Source organism: Panthera leo, chromosome D2 (genome assembly GCF_018350215.1).
Source record: "Panthera leo isolate Ple1 chromosome D2, P.leo_Ple1_pat1.1, whole genome shotgun sequence".
NCBI lineage: Eukaryota > Metazoa > Chordata > Mammalia > Carnivora > Felidae > Panthera > Panthera leo.
Window position 1 is genome coordinate 50871653 of NC_056689.1, and position 27917 is coordinate 50899569.

A 27917-nucleotide genomic window follows, 5' to 3' on the forward strand; every position below is an offset into this window, starting at 1 on the left:
CCGTATAACCTTGAAGTGACTACTTAGGAGGAGGGAGGGGCGGACTGTGCAGGTCAACTACAATTCCCAGGATGCCAGAGGGGGCGGGCCCCGCGACTGCGCTAACGGGCGCGCGGCGCTCATGTGACTTCAGCATGGCGGTGTTCGCGGATTTGGACCTGAGAGCGGGTTCCGACTTGAAGGCTCTGCGCGGGCTGGTGGAGAACGCCGCTCACCGTGAGTCTCCCAGGCGCGGGCGGCGGTGCCTGCCCAGCCTCGCTGCCCCTCAGACCATCGGCCACAATCCGGAGGAGCCCGGGGCCTGTCCTCGTCCAGGTCTCCTGGGATCTCTGGGATGTCCCTGGAAGCTGATGCCCCCGCGGTGTTGCTCTGATCCCGGGCGCGGGAAACTCGAAGGCACTTGGGAGCTTTTATCCAGTCTAGCTCCTTCTCTCCTGCACATTGAGGAACACTGAGGCTCTGAGAGGATGGGAGATTTGTGTAGAGCCCCACGGCTGATGGATGGAAGAAGCCAGGGCTTCCGAGTATATACATAATGCTTAGCTTGTACTTTTAGTATCCCCCCCCCCCTTCCTGCCTCACGGCAGTATCGCAGCAATTTGGGAAACGGGTGCACTGATGGGGAATGCTGTGGAGATTCAGAGAAGGGGGCAGGGACCTGAGGGTGACATTGTTGGAATACTGTTATTAAAAAGGGGAGGGTGGTGGGGTCGTACTAGGGAGGGAAGCAGCATGGCCAGCGTGTTAGAATGTTACTCATATTTGAATCCAAGGGAAGCAGAAGCCCTGAGAGATAAGATCCTGTTTTAATTATTGGAGTTAATGACAGTGACTGCTGCCTTCTTCCTTCCACTGTAAAGTGTGAGGATAGAGAGGTTTAAAAATAAAGAGGTTCTGCAGAGCCTGTCAAATACTGGATGCTCAATAACTATTTGAGAGGGGAAGGAAGGAAGGGAATCGGACCAAATCTGATGAGAGGGAGAACCACTCTTTTGGCATTAATAAGCATTATCTTTTAATATTAGTATCCTGTCATCCCCATTGGTGTTTAAATAACTTGAAGATAGGAGTCATGATTTAGACGTATTTTTGGTTGTCTGAATGTCCATAACAGTGCCGCATTGAGGCTGATAAAGGCAGGCCCTGCCCTCACAGAGTTCCCAATCTATTGATGGTGGATAGCTGGAAAGGGGAAGTGAGCAGTGGCGTGAGGGAGTTGTTATTCCATTTCTCCCTAGAAAAAGGGCCTCTGCAGGAAGTAGTAAGGGTAAAAAGCAAAAGAAATGAGCGAGAAAAAAGCTGTCACGCTAATAATACACCACAGAGGTCAAACAGAGCCCTGCCTCTGTGCCTGCACCTGCTCTAAAACATCTCTGCTTATTATCTTAATTTTCATGGCAGCCGTGTAAGAGAAGTTCTGTTGTTAGCACCATTTGATAGTTGAGGAACCTGAAACTCGAGGTTGAGTAACTTGTAAGTGGTAATGCTTAGATTCGGAAGAAGGCAGTCTGAAGCCAGAGCTCACATGGTCCCTCTTGACCCGTAATCTTGACCTGAGTCAGGCTGAGCCTGTGTGTACAGCAAAGAGGTTGTTACATTTAACAAGAATGTTCAGTTTTTCTTTTCAGTGGGCTATTCAGTTGTTGCCATCAATCATGTTGTTGAATTTAAGGAAAAGAAACAGGTAGGTAAAGAACATTTTCTGAAGTTAATAATAATCAGCTTTTACAATTGTTTTTGTTTATATGGGTAATATAGAAGCTACAGATGAGCATATTTCTTAAATGCAAGCTCTTTGGCACTATCTTATTTTGTATGTTAAGAGTGGGGGAGATGCAGAGTTTTCTGTCAAGTACCAGGGCACATGGAAGGATTCTTGAAGTTGAGTTGATGTTAATTAAATAACTTGCAATAACTTTTAAAAGTATATTGTTATTGACTGAATGGTAATCACAGTATTTAGTCCTTTTTATTTTACTGACTTGGACTCGTTACTAATTGATTTCCTTCTTAAACATGCTAGTAAATATGTATGTTTCTCTTTAGGCCAACAGCTGTACCTTATAGATTATTCCAGTCTAAAAACGATTTTTCATCCCTTTTATCCATTGATGTTCTCAGCTGCTTCTCTGCTTATCAGCTTTCTTCCTTTCAAAACAAAACAAAACAAAACAAAAAATATATTTAGTGTTTCTGGATGCCAGAAATGAACTTTTCTGAAAAGCCCTTATAAGTTTTCTATTATGCTTCATTCCATTCACATGTAAAATCTAGGGTAACTGTTTATCATTTGTTGTAGGAAATTGAAAAACCAATAGCTGTGTCTGAACTCTTTACAACTTTGCCAATTGTACAGGTGGGTATTTTGTTGCTTAAGAAGTATAATACCTATTCAGACATGCCCAGTTTTATGTAGGGTTCTCTAACCTGCTTTGCTCCTTCCTACCTGCCTTACTTTTCCATCAAGACTCAGCCCTTTCATGAAGGAATCAAGTCAATACTATCGAGTCAATACTTCCTTAATGGTCTTTTTTCCTGAAGTCCTATAACCTTTAAAGAATCTCATTGTGTAGTTTAACATATGTATGTCTTTATTTCACTTATTATATTATAAATTCCTTGAGAAGGAAGAATAGGTTTTACTGATCGTTCCTACCCTTTATTGCTAGTGCCTTTTATTTATTTATTAAAAAAAATTTTTTTTTAAACGTTTATTTATTTTTGAGACAGAGAGAGACAGAGCATGAACGGGGGCGGGGCAGAGAGAGAGGGAGACACAGAATGGAAAGCAGGCTCCAGGCTCTGAGCCATCAGCCCAGAGCCCGATGCGGGGCTCGAACTCACAGACCGCAAGATCGTGACCTGAGCTGAAGTTGGACGCTCAACCGACTGAGCCACCCAGGCGCCCCTATTGCTAGTGCCTTTTAATGGCCATTTTCCAAAATGGAAAATCATTCATTTGTATTTTGAGATTTTTTTGATAGAATGTTTTTGATTACAGGGAAAATCAAGACCGATTAAAGTTTTAACTAGACTGACAATTATCGTTTCGGATCCATCTCACTGCAATGTTTTGGTAAGTTAATTTTGCTTCTTTTTGATCCTGTAAGTTGTATTGGTTGAACAGTGTTGTAACAGTGTTTTCATCTCACCCCCTTCTGACATTCCCTGCCCCCGGGCATGACACCTGCCTGTTCTCCCTGTCCTCAGAATCCACATAGCATAACAATCTCTTCTACTCTTGGCACATATATAGGGATACCGTAATTAAAGAATCCTTTGACAACTGCTATTCGCTGAATTTACATGAATGAGACCTAAGGTGGGTGCTGGGGATACTGCTGTGAATGATACACAGTTATTGAACTTAGGAAGTATGGTTTGATGGGCAAGACAGGCACTAAACAAATAATTTAAAATGTGAGGAATATTTAAAAAAGGTGGAGGCAGTAAATAAAGGATGCTCTGGGAGTGTGTAATGGGGGAGCCAACCTAAGGAAGTTGATACTCCAACTGGGGCCAGAAGAACCAGTAAGTGTTACATAGTACTGAGCAGAAGAGAGAGTGTTCCCACACAGGATGGATTCTGTACAGGTCCTGGATCCAAGGAAAACATGGTGTGTTCTGGGAAATGAAACAATACCAGTAGGGCTGAGCCTAGTGAGCTGGTTAACCTGAGATGAGGTTAGGGAGGTAGGTGAGGGTGAGCAGTTGGAAGCCCTTGAAGGTTTTAACTGAGGAAGTGAAATTATGATGTTTGCATTATTAGGAATGGATCAGAGGGGTTGAGTGGATTTGAGAGGTTTGGTGAGGTGGTCGTGGGGGGGGGGGGGGGAGGGGGATTGACAGAATTTTATGACTGGATACAAAATGATGGGGTGGGGGGTGATTGACAGATTTGATGATTGGATACAGAGTGATGGGGTGGGGGGTAATTGACAGGATTTGATGGTTGACTGGACAGAGTGATGGGGTGGGGGGTGGTTGACAGGATTTGATGGTTGATTGGATATAGAATAATGACTCCCCAGGCATGGCCTAAGCACCCTCCTAGGTAGATGGCGGTACCCTTTCCTGAGAAGGGATGTACAAAGAGCAGGTGTGAGGGCATCATGTTTGGAACATCATTGTGAAGGTCAAATGCGCAGTTGGAAAAAGGGGTGTAGCCTTCAGAAGAGTGGTCTGATGAAAGATACTGATTTGGAAGTGGTCACCCTGTAGAGAACAAATGAAGTGATGGCAATGGATGAGAATCCCTGGTCCAAGTGCAATGTATATAAAGAGAAGTTCTAGGACAGAGCCTGAGGAACTTCAGCATTTAGTGGTAGAGCAGAGGAGGAGGAGCTAGGATTGGAGACTGAGGAGGGACTGTAAGAAATAGGAAGACAGTGAGCAAAGTGAGGAAGGGTGAGCAGCATCAGTGGGCCCAAGCAGTCCAGCAGGAGAAGGGCTAAAACATGTCTTGGATTTATTGCCAAGGAACTCCTTGGTTGCCTTAGCAAAAACCATCTCCATGGAAATGGTAGGGATGTGAGGAAGTGCAGATGGCGTGTGATGCTGACTTTGCTTGAGAAACTGACTCCACAGGGGAACAGAAGGCACAGGGAAGTTTGGATGAGAACCTGCTGTCTGGGTTAGTCAGGTGGGAGAGGGAAGTACTCCTGCGAATGGGAAGAATCTCACGAAGGAGAGAGAAAGATCCCTGAGAAACTGAGTTTTATCGGGAGCTGGAACAGACTCCTTTGCCATAGAAAAGGAGTCATCAGGGAAAGGCTGGCCTCCTTTATAATGATTAGTATTGCTAAAGAAATTGTGGAAAGCCAAACTTGGGGATTTTATACAGCTGCAAGGCAGGGTTCTGGTTCTCTAGGCCCAGGTAGGTGTAAAGGAGCTGACTTTTGGTGGGTCACAAACACGTTCATTTTTTTCTTGTTACCATAATATCCTGGTGGCCCCTTTTTGTCCCGTTTCCAATTGGGAGAGGCCAAGTAGAGGTCAAAGAATCCTAGATCTGGACTTTCTAAAGACCAGGAGCTGCCCTGTGTTAGCATGGGTTTTCCCAGCAGCTTTTCCTGTCTGCTTCAGCTTCTCTTCACCCCTCCCCTTTCGTCTTCTGATTATTAGAATGCCTTTTCTTTTTACAAAGTAAGAAGTAAACATTTTAAAGGTGCAAACAGGCAAAGAATAAATATCACATATTATCCCATCATTCAGAGACCGTTTGAGTATACAGTTGGCCCTTGAACAACACTGAGGTTGGGGGCACTGACACCCCACCCCTACCCCACGCAGTTAAAAATCCGTGTATGAGTTTTGACTGATAACATAAACAGTTCACACACATTTTGTATGTTATATGTATCATATGCCATATTCTTAGAGTAAAATAAGCCAGAGGAAAGAAAATGTTATCAAGAAAAAAAAATCCATGTGTAAGTGGACCTGTGCAGTGCAAACCCGTCTTTAGGGGTCAGCTGCGTGGATTTCCAGCCTTTTCATATACACACACATACAGCTTAAGTTGGGGATTTTCGTTTTGAAGCAGTAACTCTAACTGATACATTCCTCCCTTTTTAAAAAAATTTTTTTAAATGTTTATTTATTATTGAGAGGCAGAGAGAGACAGAACATGAGCATGGGAGGGACAGAGAGAGGGGGAGACAGAATCTGAAGCAGGCTCCAGGCTGTCAGCACAGAGCCCGATGCAGGGCTCGAAATCACAAACCGCGAGATCATGACCTGAGCCGAAGTCGGACGCTTAACCGACTGGGCCGCCCAGGCACCCCAGTGTTCTTCCCTTTCTGTCCTAGGACTGTCAGGTATATTCTTGCACATCTAGCATTTCAATTTCTAGTTAAGAGTATTCTCATTGTGAACCTGACGGTATCATACTTAGTACATGTATTTCTTGTCTCACAAAAAAATGGTGAGTTCATCGAGAGCAGAGGTACACCTTAAATGATTTTGTATCCCTCGTGCCCTGCACACAGGAGATGCTCACTGTCTGGCAGGCTCCTCCACTCCCTTGTAGGAGCAAGAGCTATCCAATTTGATTCTTCTATCTCAAGCACGGTTTGGTACCCAGTCACAGTGTAACAATGTAGGAAGGAGAATAATTGGTGGGATCTAAAATCTCATGTGCTTAGGCAGTCTTTTCTGTCAGCATGCGAACCAAAGCAGAAATGGCATATAAGAAGTATTGCATGATTGAAATGTAAGTGCAGTTAGGCCCTGAGTCAGAATTCCATGTGTGTGCTCGTCGTTATTGTACAATAACATTCTTTTTGTATTGCCAGAGAGCAACGTCTTCAAGGGTCCGGCTGTATGATATCGTTGCTGTTTTTCCAAAGACAGAAAAACTATTTCATGTAAGTAACAGTTAGTGAAAGAAAATAGGATTTGTTATTTTACGTAAGAAGTCTGATGTTGTGCTTTTGCAGGTGCCCTGTTTCACTCCGTCTGGAAACTTAAGATTTTTCATTTACACTTGGAATTCTGGAATTTCATGAGAGGGTGCTTAGGTGGCATGTGGTTTTTTGTTTTGTTTTATTCATCTTGCTGGATATTTTATGGGCTCAGATTGAAAGAGTCCCTCTGGGTGTTTTTCTGTTTCTTTTTCTCTGCTTCATTCACTTATTCGTTCATCCATTTGAAACTGCCCTTAGGTAAATATTGGTCCGTCTCTTTCTAGCTCAGAAATCACTTCAGTTTCTGCCCTCCATGCTGCTCACTGCTGCCTGTGAGGAGAGAAAGGTGCAAAGTTCTACTATGGCATAAAAGATCTCCTCCCTGTTGTTAGCTTTCTCCTTTGCATGTTCTGAGGTGTGGTCCATATGCCAGCACGATTAGTCAGCCTTTAGTCTTTGAAATCCTTCAGCATCAGCCATCTGCTCCTACTATTACCCTTCCTGTTCTGAGAGCCTTTATGAATTTAATTCCCTTTGTACTTTTAAAATTGCCATTTCCATGACTTCTCAGGAGGAAAGGTTGTTAAACATGTCTGGTCATTTAGTCAAATTGAGACCAAATACATTGAGTATTTTATTTTGTTTTGTTTTACATTTTATTTTATTTTTTTTCCACACTGGGCATTTTAAGTGATTACAGGAAAGAAAAAAATCCAACTGTAATTTTTTTTTCCAGGAATATGTTTCACTCTGTGTAATAGGTACAGCAGAAAGTTCTGAATGTTGTCTTCATCTAGATGCAAGAAAATAGCCATCTACCAAACCTATATCCACCCAACGGATATTGTAGGGAAAAAAATGTACTGGTATTTGATGTTTTAATTTTATAGCATGGTTAATTTTTAAGCAAAGTCTGTTCTAAAATTATAGGAAGTTTTCCTTTAAGTTTATCCAGTAGATGGAGCTGTTGACTAGGGAGGCTGATGTGTGATTACATTTAGTTTTTAAGGCAACTATCAATTCTTAATTATTCATATTAATTCACACAAAATGAATTAGCACAAATGAATGAAACAGCACAAATTATCTTTGAATGCCTTTTTAAAAAAATTCTTGACAATTCCCTTCGTAAAATACCCAATTATAGTAATTCTCAAGAATTTTGTTTCAGGAAAAGATGAGTTGGATCAAGTGGTTCTGTTTTCAAGAGGCCCTTGTGGAATTTTTAAAAATCAGGAAAGTCAGATCTCCCACTACTCAGGATTCTGATGTAGTAGGTCTTGGGCTTGAGTATCTTTTTTTTCAGGTTCCACAGGAGACTCTCATTCAGTGTTGAAACCCTAAGGAGGAGGCATGGGTGTGTGGAGCTTCTTTAAATAGCAACTTAGTTTTGTTATTAAGTAACAGCAACTTAGTTATAATGTAGACTGAAAGTTGGCTGTGTACCTCATTTTGTGTTGTCCATTTGTTTGTTGAATTGATTCTGAAGCACACAGTTTTCATTTCCATAGCCATTTACTGGTGATTGGAGAAACGAACAAAACACTTAAAAAAGACATACACTTATATATACTTCCAAAGACTTCTATGTATTATCTTTAACACAACAATCCCGGGAGTAAACTGGACAGATATATTTTATTATCATCATTTTTTAGAAGAGAAAATTGAGAGGCTAAATGATTTGCTATTAATCTCAGGTAGTATGTGGTAAAGCCAGGACTTTAGGTTTTAGAGTACATTAAAATTTCATTTCGCCATTTTATCTTACGACAGTTGATCCTTGAACAACATGGACTTGAACTGCACAGGTCCACTTTTATGCAGTTTTTTCAATAAATACATTGAATAAATGTACAATGTAATTCAATAAATACATTCAATAAATGTACAATGTAATTTCAATAAATACATTGAATAAATGTATAAGTAAATGTATTTTCCTTATGATTTTCTTAATTTTTTTTTTTTTTTTTTTGGTCTAGCTTTGCTATGAGAATAGTGTATCTAATACATAAAACATACAAACCTGTTAATCGGGCCTTGATGTAATCAGTAATGCTTCTAGTCAATAGTAGGCTATTCGTAGTTAAGTTTTTAAAGAGTCAGAAGTGGGGGGTTGGCGCCCCTAACCCTCACATCCAAGGTTCAGCTATCCTTGTTCTTCTCAGATTATTCAAAAGTGTGACTTCAAAAGCATGAACACATGCTTTATATGGTGGGTAGAACTGTCAGAAATACTCTGGGAGATGATTAAAGCTATAAATAACATGCAAGATAATTGGAATTGACTATACAGATATACTCAGAAAGTGACATGGTGACAGTTTTTGAAATTGGAACATCTTCCTCTTCTCTGTCCAGATCTTACCCATTCATTAAGACGCAGTTGAAGTTAGCACTCTCCCCGTTTTCCACAGAAAATCAATTTAAAAAAGACATTTTTCTTTTAATCATAACGTAGGTATATCACGGTCTGGAATTGGGTCAGATGCAAGCAGTTTGTTCCTTAACAGGTTGTATTCTATAAGGGATTTTATTTGTTTGGTTTTTAAGTTGATTATCTAGAATTTAAACAAGCGTCCTTGTAGACGTAATGTTCTAAAACTGAGGTCTCTAAAATGAGTCATAAAAGCAAACACACACACATATGTTAACAATTAGTAGTTTAAAACCTAACCACCTTAAATAGCATTGTTTCCATGGGAAATAACATATGATTTTCCATTCTGAGTGTCTGGAAGATGTCTCATGGATAAACCCTCCCTCTCCATAGTTACCCCAGGGGATAAAGGCGGAGATGAAAGATTGTGAGGGGAGTCCATTAGCCAAGGCTTCTTGGGATGGGAGATGGCAGTGGAATTTGGCAGACAGTGTTATACAGAAGCTTCAGGAACTTTTGAGTTAGTTATTCCCATTTGAGATTTAAAGTAACTGGAGGAGAGGCGAGGAGAATTCAAGTTATTTAGTGCAGTGGTCGCCAAAGGGGTCTCCCTATTGATTTAAAAACATGCTGAACCTTCATCCCCAGTACATGTATGTTTATTTTCGTATAAATTGTTTGTATGTTCCATTATATCAGTGTGATTTACGAAAGAATATACACACACAAAACAGATTTTAAGAGAATGAATTAAAAGTAAATGGAAATAGAAGTTCTGTTTAGTTCTTCCTTCCAAAATCCGTGCCTTACCCTTTGAAGAGCTGTGTTGCAGAGTCTGCTCCCAACACCTGAGGCCCTTGAGGAGACAGGGTACCTTGTGAGGCAGTGCTGCTTCAGCTGTAGCCTGACTCCACCAGCTTCAGAATTGGTAGGGGTGTTTGTAAGATGCAGGTTATTAGGCCCTACTTACTGACTTTATTACTGGGAGGAAGGCCTGGTAATCTCCATTTTAAATAAATGGAGTTTGTATATATATATTTACATATATACGTACATATATGTACGCACACACACACACTTTAGATTGGGAGGTACTGTTTATGGACATCTCTCTTTTCCCTGGGTAAGTCTGGCTCTCTCTTGCATGTTACTTATCATAAAGTACCACCATGTATTAAACTGACACCCGTGAAGGGGATTTGGGGAAGACTGAATCTCTACCCTCCTGTTTCCCTTGTTTCATAGAATCAAAGGTAAATGTATCTGGGGGTACGTGCAAACCCCTTAAATCCTTGTAAGAGTCCTTGGTCAAAAAAAAAAAAAAAAAGGTGAAGAACAGTTGATATGAATTCATATGCAACTTGCCAAAACCACCATAATGAAGTTCTTAATTGCAAATATTACTTGAACATAATTTAGTCCATTTTAATGATTTGGAAAGTATTTCATTATAATGTGAAATTAGCTCTTATTTTATAGTTACCGAAATGTATCAATTAAACAGTTGTATTAATAGAAAAATAACAAAAGAATTCGGCTTGAGACATTTTACATTTGAGGTGTTAGATAGAGCAACTGAGCGTTTATTATAATACACGTATTTACACCAACCCAAGAGATACTTTTGAATTAGCTGCTGTTACATAAGAGGGGGGAAAAAGCAATACATAAGTTAAAATGTAACCTAATTTAGCTTTGTTGTGGGGAAGAATGCTTAACAGACTTTGAAAAAGTAAATCTGTTTTTAAATGAAAAATAACGATAATAAACTCAAACAATATAGAGCAGTGTGCAATGAAAAGTACGCTTTCTTCCTACCTAAAATTCTCAGTCCCTTGTCTCCAGAGGCAACCGCTACTAACAGCTTTTGTGTATCTTAGAAATAGGTATTTACCTACTCCTTCCTTCCGCTCCCTCCTTCCCTTCTTAACACCATGCTTTTTTTTTTTTTTTTCATCTAACAGTGTATATGGTTCCATAATATCAATTAGAGATGTACCTTATTCTCTTGAAGGACGCAGCATATTCCATTGTTTACAGGGACTGTAATTTATTTAATATAGAGGGATATTTAGTTGCGTCTTTTGTGATATTGCAGTGACTGTCCTTGCACTAATTAGTATTCTCGAGCATTTGTAGGGCAGATGGCTATAGAATATATTTCTAGAGGGTCTCTATAGGATATATTCCTACAGGTGAAATTGCTGATGTGTGTTTAAAATTTTGATACCTTTTGCTAAAATGCTTTTCAAGACCCCGTACTAATTTAAAGACCCAGCGAGTGCCTGTTTATTCATTCCCTTGTTAGCAATGGATTACTGAACTTTTTGATCTTTGCTATTCTGGTAGTTTGAAAATGGTGACCAGAAGCTGAACTTGTTTTGTCTTCTGTTCGGAGCTTTTCATCCATTCTTATCAAATTTTCAATGAGTCTTTTATGAGTTGGACAGCTGTAGCATTTGGGATGGGGCAGATTCTTTATAAGCCAAATGTTTCTGCCAAAACAGCATTACTTCCCAGGCTTACTAGGTTACTATGACTGTCTAAAGCCAAGCAGTCTCTGATCACTGCTTGCTTCCTAAAGCCCTGCTGTGGGGGTAGGAATGACCAAAGTGGGAATTCTGAAGAAAAAAGGCGAGGTGTGACATTCCTGTCACTGGTAGAAGGCCAGGCCAGTCATATGGGGGACATTATTGCATGTTCTTTACCCCTCTTCCTTACCCTGTCCTTCCCCTCCGTGCATGTCCCTGATGTTGGTTTGTCAGCATAGCCATCCTGGCAGTTTGAATTTGTTCATCAAGCCTATATGCACCACATTGTCAGTAAGGCTTATTTTTAACACGGTATGAAATGGCCAATTCTGTCACCGTAAATCAAGTCATGGTGAAGTCAGAGCCAGATCTGCATCTTCTAGCAGTGGTTTTGGCCTTATACTCATGCTCGTAACCTTTCCCCAGCTTTGTTTGCTTCCCTGATTTTCCATTTATCCTGTTTTCCTTATCTACTTGTTTGGTTTTGTTCTTGGTAAGCCATTTCTAAAGCCTTTTGGAAGTAAATGCTGACTATTGATCAGTAAATAAGAGCAAAAATTAGAACAAAGGAAAAGGAAACTAAAAGTTGAAAAATGGATTCAGTATCATTTGATTTGTAACAGCTCTGCTTGGACCATTTATGTAGACTATTTCTGTTAGAATTTGAACAGAATGCTGTTGGTAGGGCCATGTTAGTGTTCCTCTAGCCACTCAGTAGACTGATGGTAGCCACAGGCCTGGGGTAATTCCTGGCACAAAAATAAATCTGTGGAATAAATGGACCATGCCTATATTCCTTTGGCTTATTTTTTTTCCCCCTTGGATTTCAGAACAACTAATTGCTTCTTTTCTGGAACAATCTGAAGTTACTTTCCAGAAACTGAGCCTCTCTTAGCAACCCATCCTTATGTAGCAGACCAGGAGTTAGAGGGTCTCTAGGCTCCGTCTGTTGAGATGGTCTGTGGACATATCACTGCTTCAGCTAGATTACAATTAGACCTTTCACCCAAACGTGAAGGAATGGCTAATCACTGACAGACACATTTCAACACAGAACCATTATGATGCCTCTGGAGTGAACCACGTCTATTTATATTCCTTTAAATCAAGTACAACCATATTTCTTAAGATGAACCAGTTTTTCCTTTGGCTTTACCTATTTTTTTTCTTCTTGACAGGTTGCTTGTACACATTTAGATGTGGATTTAGTCTGCATAACTGTAACAGAGAAACTACCATTTTACTTCAAAAGACCCCCTATTAATGTGGTAAGTGTCATACTTTCCATTCCACATGTGAATCTGTACAAATTTGCACTAACAAACTGGAAAAGGGGCAAAAGGAACTAGTGTTCTTTAGAAGGAAAAAGCAAACGCAGTTTAGAAAAGAGGATTTTATTTTTGGAAGCTGACCAAAGGTAGAAAGGGAACTTAAAAACTATCCAGTAAATTATTGAGATGTTTTTAAAAGGCTTTAGAAACCCGAGTTTATGAAGGATATTTCTTAAAAGGATAGCCATAATGACAGACACTTAGAGCCTGAACGTGGAACATGAAGGGGACTGGGCAGTTGAGAAAGAAGAGGTAGGGGGGAAAAATACATCGAGGGTTCCTGAGGCACCAGTGAGCGAGGACGGGTAGGAACAGGAAGGAGCAGGGCACGGAAAGCACCGTAGGCAAAGTCCAAGCACAATGAAAACCTGCACTGATGCCTGCCGTTTCGCACAAAAGCCCCAGGGTTACTTTTATAATCACCTAAGAGGGCGGCCATGTGTGCAGGGAAGTTTGTTCCTTCCCCTGCGATAGAAGGTTTCTCATTCCCTTTCTACGTAGCTTCTCTTGTTTTTCCCTGCCATTTATCTTCCGTCTGTCACACCTTCTTGTCCGTCTTCTCTCACCGTAAAGGTGGCAGTAGCTCACATCGATAGCCGGCAGGTCAGCACGCTGTCAGCTGTTTGCCTGGGCAGCCAGATCCTGCGGGAGGCTTAGGACGTTATTTTAGAATTGCAGCCCCGAAACCTGGCTCCCATTCTCCAAAACTACTCTTGAAGGAGAAAAAGGGTTCAGCAGACAGTCCAGATGACATGCCCAGTCCTGTCAGAATTGGAAAATTAAAAATGTATGCACTTTTTCAAGATCGATAACTCCCCTATTCTTTTGTCTCCGTAGAATCACAACTTCGTTGGGTTTTGTTTTGCTGTCGCCGCTGCTAAGGAATTGGCTCAATGCCAAGAATAGGGGGAGACAGTGAGAGGAGAACATTGATCTATGTGGTGTGCAAAAATTGAATCCGTGTGGAAAAATTTCAGTTGGCTTATGTTCTACCCCTAAAAATATGCTACTAAAAAACTTGAAAAGTACTCAGAATTTTAAAGTCATATATGTAAAGGGGAAGCTATAAACCATGGCTTTTTTGATAAATAGAGAGTGCTACTGAACATACAGTATTCATTAAGCTCAAATCATTGTTTCCCATGTTCTTACTGGTACTTATAGATAAATAAGTAGACAGTAAGAGAAAACCCCAAATCATCACATTTTGGAGCTGGAGATCTATGTTGTTGAGCAGCTCGCTTATGAAGCATGGTAGAATGAAGGCCAGCATGGAGAAGGTGTGCAGCTCTTCAGTCATAGGGTTGGGACTGGTCTGGTCGATACCCCGTCAGATGAGATCTCTGCTCTGCCCCAGCTACCTGTGGTAAAAGGCACAGACTAATACAGCACCCAAGGTGATGGCAGTCTTGTTGGCCTCACGTATTGTTCCTCTCCAGAGGTACCAGTCTCTCTAGAGGTTTGCCAAGGCTTTTTACCAGCCTCAACCCGCCGGTCCAGTTTCCACGTAAATGGCACCCCCTAGAGTTAGGAGGTGCAGCCACTGGCAGTTGCTATTCAGCTTGCAACTTGTTTACCTTTCTCTTCGTCTTCATGAACAAGGAAGGCCATTTTCCAGAGGCCTTGGCCTGAGTAAACCCACGTGTGGTTTTACCAACCGTGTCCTTGGTTGGGAGGACGTAGTAGCATGTGGTAGATTCTAAGGCCAGGTCTATGGTCTGGAAAGCAGTGCACCGCACACAGTTCCTCACGTCCCATGACAGTGGAAAGCTTCTCAGTGGCTGTTTTGGTAAAGGCTTTCAGTTTTTTGTTTTTGGTTTTTTTTTTTTTTTTAAGTTTATTTTGAGGGCATGTGTGCACAAGTGGGGGAGGGGCAGAGAGGGAGAGAGAAAATCCCAAGCAGACTCCACGTTTCCAGCTGAGAGTCCCAACGCGGGGCTCAAACTCATGAGCTGTGAGATCACGACCTGAACCGAAATCAAGAGTCGGACACTCAACCAGCTGACCCACTCAGGCGCCCCTCACTTTGTTTCTTTGGAATGTGCCCTACTGTTCAACCCTGATTGTGAGCCTCTAGAGAGAACCACCTGTGGGTTGGGCCTTTTTGAAATTACCCTAATATCTTGCCTATGCTGGATACTTCCTAAAATTTGTCAGTGGAATGAATATATGTCTAATTTAGCTTCCTAAGGTGCAGCTCGTGGAACATGGATAAATCCTGCTCGTCATTAGTCTTGAGCGGGTTGTCAGTATGTGGCAGGAAGCAGAGGCCAGGAGGGAAGTGGGGCACTGGGGCAGCACGAGGAGGATGGCACTGGGGACAGTGGCACTAGGACAGTCCACTGTCCGGTTCCATCTGTAAGTTCAGGAAAACTGATGGATATTTTTGGCTTAATTCCCACATACTTCAATTTAAGAATTCTGAAAAGTAAAAATTTGACAAGTGAAAGGGATATGCAGTATTTAACATAGTGTCTGCTTTTTTAAAAAATCTGGTGTGAACATTTTACATATGTTGTTTAATAAAAACTAGATGATGGAGTGGAAGGAAAGGCTGTGCAAGATTATTTTTAGTCTTCATCTAGTGTAGGAGTAGGCTGTGGTGTGAATTGGTCAGGAGGCAGAAAAGTCCCTATTAATTTATTCACCATCCATTTTTCATTTGAGAGAGGAAACTGGAAACATATAATAAGGTAGCTAGCTTATTGTTCAGGGGGAATGAGAGTTGTATGGATGCGTATGTATTATTTGTATCTCATAATAGCTATTCTAGATATGGAGCAACGTGTTTACATCAAAATATGGAAATAACATTCACCACGAAAGTATGGAACATGTAGTATGTGGGTAACCGTTAAGTCTTAAGTCTTAGTCCTTGCATGCTTCTTTGGACTTGAGAGTAAACTTGTCTTTGGCCATGAGAAGTTGATAGGTTGGCTTTATAAGGATCACTCTATGGGGCACAGATCTTAATTTGGATAGGATTTGTACTCTTTTCTTTGTGGTGGTGAAAAGCATTAAGATATTTTATTCACTAGTCCTTTACCCAGAGGCTTTAAGCCATGGGACAGTTATCAGCTCAAAAGGCTGGGATGATTGGAGGATGTGAATTTTCTGTTATAGGAAGAGTAAGTTCTGAGGATCTAATGTACTTGGGTGACTACAGTTCATAGGAATGGCGTTGTGTACTTGAAAGTTGTTGAGAGTAAATCTTAAGCATTCTCACCAAAAAAAAAGTATTGACTACGTTAACTGTCAGGCGAGGGCTGTACAAATTATGTGGATCTTGGTAACCATTCCACAATGTGTATGTGTACCAAATTATTGCATGGTATACTTTAAACATGTACAATTATATTTGTCAGTTATTCCTCAATAAAGACAGAAGAAGAAGGCGGTTGGGATTATGAAGGAGGGGCTAGAGCAGCACACCAGAGCACTCCATTTGTACAACTTACAGCTCACAACCCCTCAGTTGTCTTCAGCACGTGCTTAGGGCACCATGATATCAATTATGTAATTTCCTCTAAAATCTACAAACCTCTTCTGGAGCCTGGGTAACTTGTATGGGAACCACAACTTTACCATGTGATAGTTGGATTTCAAAAAAATTGAATTCAGCTCCTCTTCTTGGACAATCAGATGACTTGTAATTAACTTATGGTGTAGGGCACTCACCTGCTCTAGCCCAGTAGCTGTAGGGTGGGTAGATGTTGATGACCTCTGTTATGCAGATAAGGAAAGTTGACTTGGGAATTGTATTCAGCTCTGATTCTAAATCTGCTATCATTTCCCACTGGGAAATGCTATTTAAAATTACTTTACAGCAGAGCTCTTTGTTAAGCATAGAATAATTTCATAGTTCAAAATGTGATCTTTAGGAATTCAGGTTTTTGAGAAGAATTTTTTTTAAGCAGTACATACTTTTACCCTCGCTTTGATTTTTTTTTTTTTTTTTTTTTCAGTGTTATTGCCATTCAACAATGACTTCCAGTCTATGGAGTTATTTCGGTGCTTGTATGTGTTCTGCTCTCTGATGGTTTCCTCTCAGCACTTCCTTTAACTGTAATACATTTCTCTCTTCATGGTCCCATTAGTCCCCACTGAGAACTGTCCAGTAAATAGTGTCTCAAGCGGTGAAATTGTTCCAGGAATCATGCCATATATTCTTGAGCTGGGTGAGAGTGCTCTGTAAACTTTCTTTTTCATCACACATATTATGAACCTAAGTGTGTTGAGTGCTTTATCGATCCAATGTTCCACCAGTGCTAGCAAACTTGCCGGTCTCAAAAATTTTTGTGTGGCATAAAAACCAGAAAGAAAATTAAAAGACCAATGACAGACTGGCCTTAGATCAGAGACAAAAGGCTAATCTCTCTAATATATAAAGAGCTCCTAGAAAAGAAGCTAAGAAAGCCAGATGAACAATCCCTTTTCTAAAATGGATTAAGAAAATGAAAAAGACATTCACAGGAAAGGAAATACAGATGGCTCTCAAACATGAAAGGTACTTAAATTCATCAGAATAGGAAAAACTCACATTCAAATCACCTAACTGGCACAAACCCAGAGGTCTGATGATACGCTGTGTCGTAAGGTTGAGGGAAAGCAGGCATTCTCATGCATTGCTTCGAAAAGTGTAAATTGGAACGATCGCTATTGGGAAGTGGGTAATTAGGCAACAACCATCAAAATCCCAAATGCTTTACGTTCTGACCTTGTGTCTTAGTTTCCGGGGCTGCCATAACAAAGTACCATAAACTGGGTGGCTTAAAACAACAGAAACTTATTGTCTCAAGCTTCTAGAGGCTAGAGGTCTGAAATCAAGATGCCATCAGGATCATGCTCCCTCTGAAACCTGTAGGGGAATCCTTTTCTCCCTCTTCCTGGCCTCCGGGGCTTGCTGGTAATCTCTGGCAGTCCTTGGCTTACAGCTGCGTTACTGCAGTCTCCGCCTTTGTCCTCACAGTGTGTTCTCCCTATGGTCATCATTTTGTAAGGACACCAGTCATCCAGTAGACGCCAGTGACCTCATCTTCAGTAATTACATCTGCAACAACGCTGTTTCCAAATAAGGTCACATTCTGAGGTACGGAAGGGTAGGACTTCAACATACCTTTTATGGTATGTTGTCAACCCATAATACCCAGCAATCCCACTTTAGTGTTTATTCTACAAGTATATTGAAACAACCCAACGTCTGTCAGTAGAGGCTTGTTTAATTACATGCCATACCTCTAAAATGAAATACTATGCAGCTGTAAAACAGTGCAGAAGTTATGAGCTGACCTGGAAAACCCTTTGAGTCAGAACAAGAATGTGGTAGGCTACCTTCTGAGTAAGAGGAAAGATTACATATATTCATATTTGCTCATATTTATTTGAAGACACTCTGGAAAAAGACACAGAAATTAATAGAAATTATGGGAGGTGGGGATGGGGCAGATGGGAGCAGAGGTACAAGTAAGACTTTATATTGCCTTCTTTCTTTCTTTTTTTTTTTTTTAATGTTTATTTATTTTTGAAAGAGAGAGCATGAGCAGGGGAGGGGCAGAGAGAGAGGGAGACAGAGTTTCTGAAGTGGGCTCTGCGCTGATGGTAGAGAGCCCGATGTGGGGCTTGAACTCATGAACCATGAAATCATGGCCTGAGCCCAAGTTGGACACTTAACCAATTGAGCCACCCAGGCGCCCCTTTATACTGCTTTCTTATGTTCCTTTCATTTGTGAATTATATGAACAAACTACCTGTCTTAAATAAATGACACGCCAAAAGGGTGTTGAATCCTTTTGAATTCAATTAAGAATTTTTATGAAATTAACAGAGAATCCGTATATTGTCCTAGTAATCAACTGCCTATTTTCTTCCTGTCATCTTAAGCTTTGCTTAGTTCTTGGAATTTTACCACCAGTATTTCTCGATTCAAGTATCACACACCTGCCCTTGGTTTGTAGTGTCATTATGACTGTTATTTTTCATTAGTAAAGAAATCTAATCATCTGCCAATTCCAGAACCTTGGTCAGAGATATGAACAAAAGCCAATCAGGCAGGCAATGTCATTCTTCATAAAAGAGGCTGTTAGGAACAATCATTTGATGAGCGTAAGGCAATTTACATTAGAATGGTCTTGGAAGCAGGCCCAGGTAATGAGTCTGTATTTTATCTATCTAAAATTTAAAATACGGTAGTATTATGAAGGAAATATTCACAGTCTTCAATAGCACACTATGTATGATTTCTGTATCAGACTTTTAGCTATTTAAAAGTGAACTTGAAAAAAAACAAAAAAAAAAAAATAAAAGCAAACTTGATTAATGTACTAAGAGCAAAGGCAACTTTTTTCTTAGAAACTAATTAAGCTGATAATTGTCACTTTTCTTCCTCCCATCCCCAAAAAGAGGAGTTTTTCATTTTGATCTTATCCCCAGTGGGGGCTAAAATTGTAGATACAGTTAGGAATACTTTATGACCTGATCACCCAGTTGTGTGTTTCGTCCACATCTTTTTATTTCCCCTCTTCTCTACTCAACTGCATTGTGTTTTAGTTCAGCAAATAGAAGGATGAAGAAAAAATGTCAGCTTCTTTGGCTAACTAGTAGTTCTGGTAAGAGAAGTATCCAACGGGATAATAGTTGAAAGTATGGCTAAAGGAAGTGTTTTGGTTTCTCTGTTGAATAATTAGCCAAGTTCACCCTGTTTCTTTTTAATATGAATAATCCTTGGTGAGCAGCATTATCACATAACCTCTTTTCTGTAAGCTACTGTGTACTCAGAATATACATATATTAAACGCTTTTTATATAAAAGACAGTTACATGTTTTACACAGTACCATGACACCAGCTCTCGAGAAGTGTACAAGACAGGCAGGAGGAATGAGGTGTATATTTAACTATGGCACAAAGACTGTCATAACAGACATCATTCCTGGAAATAAACAACACAGGCCCAAGGATTAGGAGTGGGAAAAAGTTGTCAGAAAAGGGGAGAGGGGAAGGTTGCAGTATGGAAAATAGCATGTAAATTTTAACTAATATCAGATATGTAAGGAAATCTAAAATAAAATCTCAGAGCCTTAAGGCAGGAGGCCAAGTTAAGTGAAGAGAAGATTGGGGGATGGGAGAAAGGCAGTGTCTGTTCAGGGAGGAAAGTAGGAGCCTGAATTAAATCAAGGTGGGCTCCCAGTTCTGGAAGAAGACAGGTTTTTCCATTCCCTGTGGACACTCAGGAGTAGACCTCCAGCGGCCATAGCCCACCACCCCCAACTCATCCTCTGGGTGATAGAAATTCATTTGCCAGACACAGACTTGGACCATACTGCCTGGTTTGTGCCTGCTGTCCTTCCTTTGTTCATTCAGAACACCGCTGCAACCGAGTGACTTTGCCATTGCCCGTGGTAGCATCCTTCAGATGCTTCCCACTGCTGTGTCCTGTCCCCAGTCCTAACGACCTGCGCAGTTGGCCCTTCCCATCCTCCTTAGCCTCCACTCCCACCATAGGGGCCCCCTCACTCTGTCTTCCCCAGCCCACAGCCTCCTCCCAGTGCTCCCATACTCCCTCCAACCCAGAGCCTCTCCATGTGCTCCTCCCTCTGAAAATGCTCCTTTCTCTACTGTTGCCTCAATTCCTTCCTCACCCACTCCTAAATTTCTCTTTGATCGCACTTCTCAGAGTTGGAAGTTTTGTGCTTTTGTGTAATTATTTGATAGTCCCCTTACTAAACTATAAGCTCGGAAAAGGGAGGAGCCATGTTAGCTTTTGCTCACCATTTCCACACGTGGTTGGCTTAACACATATCTGTTGTGAATGGATGAAGATAACTGACTTGCTCCTCAGAAGAGATAAACAGTGTAGTGGTGGGTTTCAATTGTTTCCACTCCTTCCAGGCTGTTTTCTTACCTGTGGATGCCTATCTATTGAGAATGCCTTAAGTTGGAAAGAACTTTTCTTTTCCTTGCGTGGGAGGCCAAGCTTGTCTGGTGATCTGGGCGAAATCGTCAAGAGCCCAGGTTTCTTCATCTTTTTTGTTGGGCATCCATGAGCCCAGCCAAAACTCAGGGACTCTATTAGTAAATAAAGAAAAAGGAGAGAACCAGGAAAAAAAAAAAAAAAGGTGGGGGAGAACAGATACTGGGGGCAGTTAGCAGTCTGTGCCACAAGGCCTGATAAAGGTATCATAAGGGTTAAATATATGCAGAAGATTCTTAGCACAGTGCCTGGCACTTCCTTCACACTACTTCCTTCATTCAGCGTATGTAATAATTGACTTACCTGAGATGTCTTCCCACGCCTGTTCTTGGAGCTTTTTTTCAGCTCTTCATTTCTTTGTCTCTTCATTAATGGGTCAAATTACTTTTTTTTGGTTTTATTATATTTGCAAATAGTTTATTTACCCTAACTATAGGGAGCATGTCTCCATTTTCCTTTTAATAGTTCATGGAGGAATGGTGCATTTGCTACCCGCCCTGGGACTTTGCTCTCCATAGCCTCCCCATGATTCCTGTTAATATAAAGTCAGCTTTTCCACAGCCAAGATGAACTGTTGATCAAACAGAGCCACATACCTACCTTCTCCTGTGGATGGTGCCATCCGGGCGTAAATCTGCCTTTGTTTAAGGCTGTACCTTGACATGCAGGAGGTGGGCGGTGGGGTTGAGGAGGAAGATGAGGGAGAATCTTAGTGAAAATAAAGTAGGGCAGTGTGTTTTTATCCGGGACGGTTTATTTTCTTTATTTCCTGTGAAGGCAATTGACCGAGGTGTGGGCTTTGAACTCGTCTACAGCCCTGCCATCAAAGATTCCACAATGAGAAGGTACACAATTTCCAATGCCCTCAATTTGATGCAGATCTGCAAAGGAAAGGTATGGTCCCATAATTTTCAGATGTTTTTCAAATCTAGCGGTTAATTATTATTAATACACTAGAATTGTTTAATTCCTTTTCCCTAAAGCACAAAATTCTTGAGGCCCAGAAACAAATTCTCTCATCTCACTGAGCCCTGAAAATTTTAAGGGAAAGAAAAATACCGAAGGAAAATAACATGAGGTGGGGTGGCGAGATGTGTTGAAACCCTTTATCTTCCAATAAGGAATTTGCAGTTTACCTACTGTGAAAAGAATGGTCTAGTTTGTCATCAGTGAGTTGAATTAAGATTATATGACCTTTTCGACTAGTTTTTTAAACAAATTAATCTTTTCTAAGATCTGGTGGGAAGGCTTATTCTATTTCTTGTTATATATAGGCTGCTGTTAATGATAAGCTCTTTCATTCTTTGACTTTGATTTTTTACCTTATCTTTAAAAGCGGTTGGTATTTGTAGAACCTTAAAATGTTATAAAGTGATTACTGGTTACTTGTATTAGAAGATTTCAATTTTTTTTGGTTTACATTTATCTAAGATTAATAATATTGGTCACTTTCTGTCCTGTAGAATGTAATTCTGTCTAGTGCTGCGGAAAGGGTAAGTCTGCTTTTGAGTACTTTGTTTTCACTTTTCAAGTTACAAATCCAGAGGAAAATTTAAAATAGTCATGTAATGAATCTTTATTGTGTATTTTCATATTGAACTGCATTTGCTCATTGTAATTGCTGAAGAGTAAAATGTATCCCCATTCCTTTTGGGCTACAGTTTTTGTTTATATGAAATTTTGTTTTTATGCTATTCTAAAATGCTTTCAAGGTTCTTTTAGAAACTTTTAGCAACTTAAGAAAACCATCAAAGTTATAAGAACTGAAATTTATGCAATTGATTTCTTTATTTTTGGATGCTTAAGCATCCTGTTAATTAACTGCAGGTGAAATCATTGAAATGTTATGAATAACTTCTCTATTTTTTTTTTTTTTCATTTTATTTTAGCCTTTAGAAATAAGAGGCCCATACGATGTGGCGAACTTGTATCCTTTTCTGCATTAGAAGTTGTTGAAATGTTCTTTTAGGAAATTTGGAATTTGATGTGCTATTGTGGCTTAGCAAGATTTTTTTTAACCTTTTACCATAAGGTTACCAATTAATAGCTTCAAAAGCAAGTTACATCAGGCCAGAGAGAACCTCATCCTTTTGTTTTCTGGGTCAAGGGTGAAGTAGAAAAAGGGGAACGAGGGACTCTTGAAGCTTAGAGCGGGTCTCCTTGCAGATGCCTGTTCCGTTCAGGCCAAGAGCTGCTGTAGAATGAGAGTCTCTTGGCGCGAGCAGGTTGGGCTGGCCTTGGCAGTTCTGTTTCTGTTCATCTCCCGTCTTTGGCTGATGCTGGGTTGAAAGCTTTAATGGCCCCACCAGAGGGTTGCTGTTCGGGCTGTCTGAGAGTGATGCCAGGGCTGCCGTGTCCACCAACTGCCGAGCAGCACTTCTACACGGAGGTGAGCAGGTTCTTCCAATAAAGACACCAAATGGGCATTTTAGGAGCCAGTCTTTGTTATCAGACAGCAGAGCCATATTTGCTTTTACCGTCCTGCTCTGCAGAGTTCCCTCAGGGTCGCCTTCGCTCAACTTGTTTTAACTATACCTGTCAACGCTTTTTGCCCTTCATTTTGGGCTTTACTCTGTGTAGTCTGTGGAATGAATATAGCCTGTGTTGCAGAAATAAGGACGGAATGTGTCTTTCCAGCTCTGTGTGTGTGTATCCCTGTCTATAGTTCGATAGGCTTCTAGTTTCCCTTTCTCCCCTGCCTTCTCTCCGGAGGGGCATGCTTCCCTGCTGAAAATCACTGTTTTAGAGAACTGAAACATGAAAAATTGATGTTAAGCCATTTATTAGGAACACAAAACAGCGGATGCATTTTCGAAACCCAACCAACAAACCCAAATAGTCATTTTTCACACGTATTACAACTCGTGATCCTTTTTCTCACGTTTTGTTTACATGCTCACCTATGTGCTCACTATAGATACTCTTTACTCCCATTTCATTTACCTATATCTACCTCCTCACCTTAATGCCCCTACTTGAAGCCACGGAACCTCCTATTCATCAGATGATAAAAATTAAACCACAAGTATTTGATATGCCAAGACTTTGGAGAATGAAAATGAGGTTTTATTAAAAGAAAAAAATGTACACTTTGATCTGCTGTCCTATCTTCATTTCGTGATTTTTAGCATTAGTAGTAGTGGTCACGAGCCAGTTTACTTGATATCACCTAGATGAATTTTAAACTTCAGAAATAGGTTGCTACATGTAGATGAGGTTATGTGGCATATGAATAGGTGAGTTACTGAGGCCCGTGTTGTTGTGTCTAGATTTTAATTATCTCATCTCCACTTGGGAGAACTGGGTACTGTATTGCCTTACCATGAATTAGATGATTTTCCTTCAGTTTTCAACATTTTTAGTTTGAGATTGTTATATGGCCTAGACTCCATCACATTAGCTCTGGGAATGGCCACATTAATTAGGACTTCATCAAGATTTGCTTGAAATTAGGGAACAGTTGGTTCATGCTTTGGTTGTTCTGCCATTATTTTTGTCTGTTTTAAATGAACATAAGGAATCCTTGAGATTTTGGATAACAATTGGTTTTCCAAAATAGATTAAACAAGAAAGGAAACTAATAAGAACATATAATGGGAAAAATATGAAGTTCTGCCTTTGACTTTAAAAAACTCAACTATTCAACATGGGTCATATATAAAGCTCGGCTTTTCTAGAAGCTAAACTAAAGGAAGCCCTATGGACTTTAAGGTAGCAGTCATCTTCACCCTAGTGTGACAGTCCCAGTGTATGCCTGCTGTCCCTGCAGAATTATCAACACATCTAGAGGAGACAGTATGGTTACCCAGGTTTTAGTTGACATTGAGATCAGTATTAGATTGTGGTGTGGTGGGTTCCTAAGATTGCTAATTCGGCTTCAGGTTACACTAGAAGAAATAAAGGAATCTGAAGCAAGAGGATTCAAAGTCTCATTACCCTCTGCATAGATGAGGTCCCAGCTGATGTGTATCATCCTGAGCACCACATGTCAGAAGGGCAGCAGTACACAGGAGCACTTCTTCTAGAAGATGGTCAGTAGGTTCTGAAAGGGCTTGGAAACCTCATAAGAGAAAGTGTTAAAAGCAGTGCCGGAATGCATTCCTGGAAAACAGAAGACTTAGAACACGTAGTAGCTGCCACTCAACACCGGAAGGCTTGTTATGGGGAATCAGAATTAGGTGGATCCTTTGGGCTTCCAGAAACCAGTGAAGAGCAATTCTAAGGAGGTTGTAGAGAAGGGACAGGGGAAGTTGGCATTTTAATGACCTTGACAGAAGTTCTGTCCCTTTTATAAACTAAAATGCTTTAAATAACTGGCAAAGATCTAGTAGACCTGGTAAATTAATCCTGATAAATGAGAAAGTAACTCTCTTGCGTAACTTGCGTAACTCTTTAGAATTAACTTTACTTTTATTACTTCAAACAAGAAATAATTCTTAACTAAATTTATGTTCATGAAGTTATTTTGATTCTGCCTCTTTGGTGCTAATGGATCTCTCTCCTCCCTAGTCCTTCCTTATTTCATAAGGATTAAATTTGGATCTGTGTTTTCATGGCATGGTAGTTCTTCACAAGCTCTCCCTCCTGCCCTGTTTCCCCCTAATTTTTTTCACACTCCTCCTTCACACCAGCTTATTGTCTCTTAAACATACTAGGCCCTTCCTACTTTTCTCTCCATGCTTTTGCAAAGGAATCCTCTCCTCTCTCTCTCTCTCTCTCTCTCTCTGTCTGTCTGTCTCGTATTCCTAGTGTTACTTCTGTTACAATACTTTCCTGATTCATCCAGGCAGATGCAGCTTCTTCTGGGTGCCTCCATTTCTATTACATTTGCCCCTAATGTGCTTATCTCAGTGTACGGTAGGAAGAAACACTAGGTAGGTATCTCTGCCTGGCCCAGTAGTATCTTTTGAGCTGAAATTGGGTAGATTTAAGTCGAACTCTGCTGCCAGCCTGACCTAACATCTCATAATTCCCATTCTTTTCTGTTGTCACTAATATACAAGAGATCCATAAACACGTGAGCTTGATTTTCTTCATTCACTCGACAAGTATTTATTGAACACCTGTTAGATAACAGGCATTGCTGGGAGCTTGACTGTACAATACGATTGATTCTTCAGAGGTACACTGATGACCTAGTGAGGGACCCAGATATGGTACGTGCTGTCAAATGAAGTGAGCACACATAATCACCATGGGAGCGATTCAGTTGACTGTTGACCTTGCTGTCTCGATTCATTTCTCTACCATGCATAAAGCGTCTTCCACGCCAAGGTCTGTGACTTGGGTCCTGACTACAGAAGATGCCATGGATGCACCGTTAAGGAGAACCTGCCCTGCAGTTTTACCCTTGAGTAATCCCTTCAAAGGGAATTAGATGTAAATAATATACTGATGTTTATCTACCTTGGGGGGAGAAGGTAGTAATGGTGAATGGCATCAGAATCCATAGCCATTCATTCTGGTTTTATCACTTACAGATACTGTAAGGCAAAGTCACAGGGTGTGAGACTTGTTAAACCACCTCTTTTTCACTCATGTCTTAACTTTAAACACTACGGTTTGCCTGTTTGTTTTATAGAAACTAGAAAAACTGCTTTTGGAATTATTTCCACAGTGAAGAAACCTCGGCCATCGGAAGCAGATGATGATTCTCTTCCAGCTTGCAAGAAAGCCAAGTGTGAGGGCTGAAAAGAATCCCCAGTCCTTGTCAGCGCTCCCTTCCTCCATTTGGTAGTCCGTCCACCACAATGGAAATAAAAGCTTTGTATGCTTTACTGTTTTCCTTTGGAGCTAGGAATTGGTAGTCTATGAAAACAATTTTATATTCAAGCCATTAAAATAACAAAACCTAGTGAAGCAGTAAAAAAGAAGACCGCCAGCTTAATAGAATTTTGATATACTTTAAGAGAAAAACAGAGACTGGCTTATTTATTATTTGTATTAAGGATAAACAGCAGGTATAATTGAGTAAGATGCTTCAGTATTTCTGGGAAGTTGGGTGGTTCAGTCTGTTAGGCGTCCGACTTTGGCTCAGGTTACGATCTCACAGTTTGTGAGGTCGGGCTCTGTGCTGACGGCTCAGAGCCTGGAGCCTGCCTCGGATTCTGTGTTTCCCTCTCTCTCTGCCTCTCCCTTCCCCCCCCCCCACCCCCCACCCCCAAAACAAACATTAAAAATAAATGTTTTTTAAGATGTTTTCAATATTTCAAGACTCTTGAAAAATGTTTCTTCTTCATTTAAAAGTACATGCTTTGCTGCTTTACTTGATATACATGGCTTATTATTTTTCAGTCTTATGCAAAAAGTGGTTATCTTGAGGCCTGTTAAGCCATACTAAGGGGTTGGCTGTTAGTCAATCTATTCTTGTTGTAAACCTCTCTCTCATTATATTCATCAAATCAAAGTTCTTCCTAAAAGAAATTGCTGTAAAGGTTGTGGAAGGAGAAAGTGCATGTAAAATCACAGCCTCTTCCTTTGCTGGTTCTTACCTCCATGATGTTCTTGAAATAGAATTCCCTCCTTTAAGTTGAAAGTCCCTAAAAACCTAATACTGATTTTCCTAATAGCAGTATTAAAAATATCTAACCATTGTACTCAACCAACTTTGGAAATAATTTTTTTTTAAGTAGTAGAATCAGTATATTAAGAAGAAGTTGCCTTTTTTTACAAATAATGTGCATTTATGTTATATTGATATGAAGAAAATAAGTGAGAAAAAGAACACTATTGTGAAAGAGGAAAGATAATTTTAAAAAAAGAAAGTTTTCGGGGTGCTTGGGTGGCTCAGTCAGTTAAGTATCTGACTCTTGATTTTGACTCAGGTCATGCATGATCTCTTGTTCATGAGTTTGAACCCCGTGTCAGACTCTGCACTGACAGTAGGGAGCGTGCTTGGGACTCTGTCTCCCTCTCTGCTTCTCCCCCACTCACGTTTATTCTCATTCTCTCTCTCTCTCTCTCTCTCTCTCTCTCTCTCTCTCTCTCAAAATAAATAAATTTAAAAAAAGAAAGCTTTTGGGGTGCCTGGGCGGCCCAGGCGGTTAAGCGTCCGAGTTTGGCTTAGGTCATGATCTCACGGTTCGTGAGTTCGAGCCCCTTGTCGGGCTGTGCTGACAGCTCAGAGCCTGGATCCTGCTTCGGATTCTGTGTCTCCCTCTCTCTCTGCCCCTCCCCTACTCATGCTCTGTCTCTGTCTCTCAAAAATGAATAGATGTTAAAAAAAAAAAAAAATTAAAAAAAAACATTCTGTCAGTCTCACTTATGAATATAGTTGCTAAAGTAAAATATTGGTAAA

The 27917-nt window shown here is 40.5% G+C and overlaps 1 protein-coding gene across 1 annotated transcript; it reads left to right on the forward strand.

The window, feature by feature from the left end:
* Positions 1-129: 129 nt before the first annotated feature.
* On the forward strand, positions 130-26402 carry RPP30 (ribonuclease P/MRP subunit p30). The gene is made up of 11 exons (XM_042908700.1): positions 130-216; positions 1629-1684; positions 2300-2356; positions 3002-3076; positions 6297-6368; positions 12500-12589; positions 21398-21514; positions 22084-22113; positions 22510-22547; positions 22930-23009; positions 26202-26402. The coding sequence occupies exons 1-11, from the start codon at positions 135-137 to the stop codon at positions 26309-26311; spliced, it is 807 nt and encodes a 268-aa protein (XP_042764634.1). The 5' UTR covers positions 130-134; the 3' UTR covers positions 26312-26402.
* The last annotated feature ends 1515 nt before the right edge of the window (positions 26403-27917 follow it).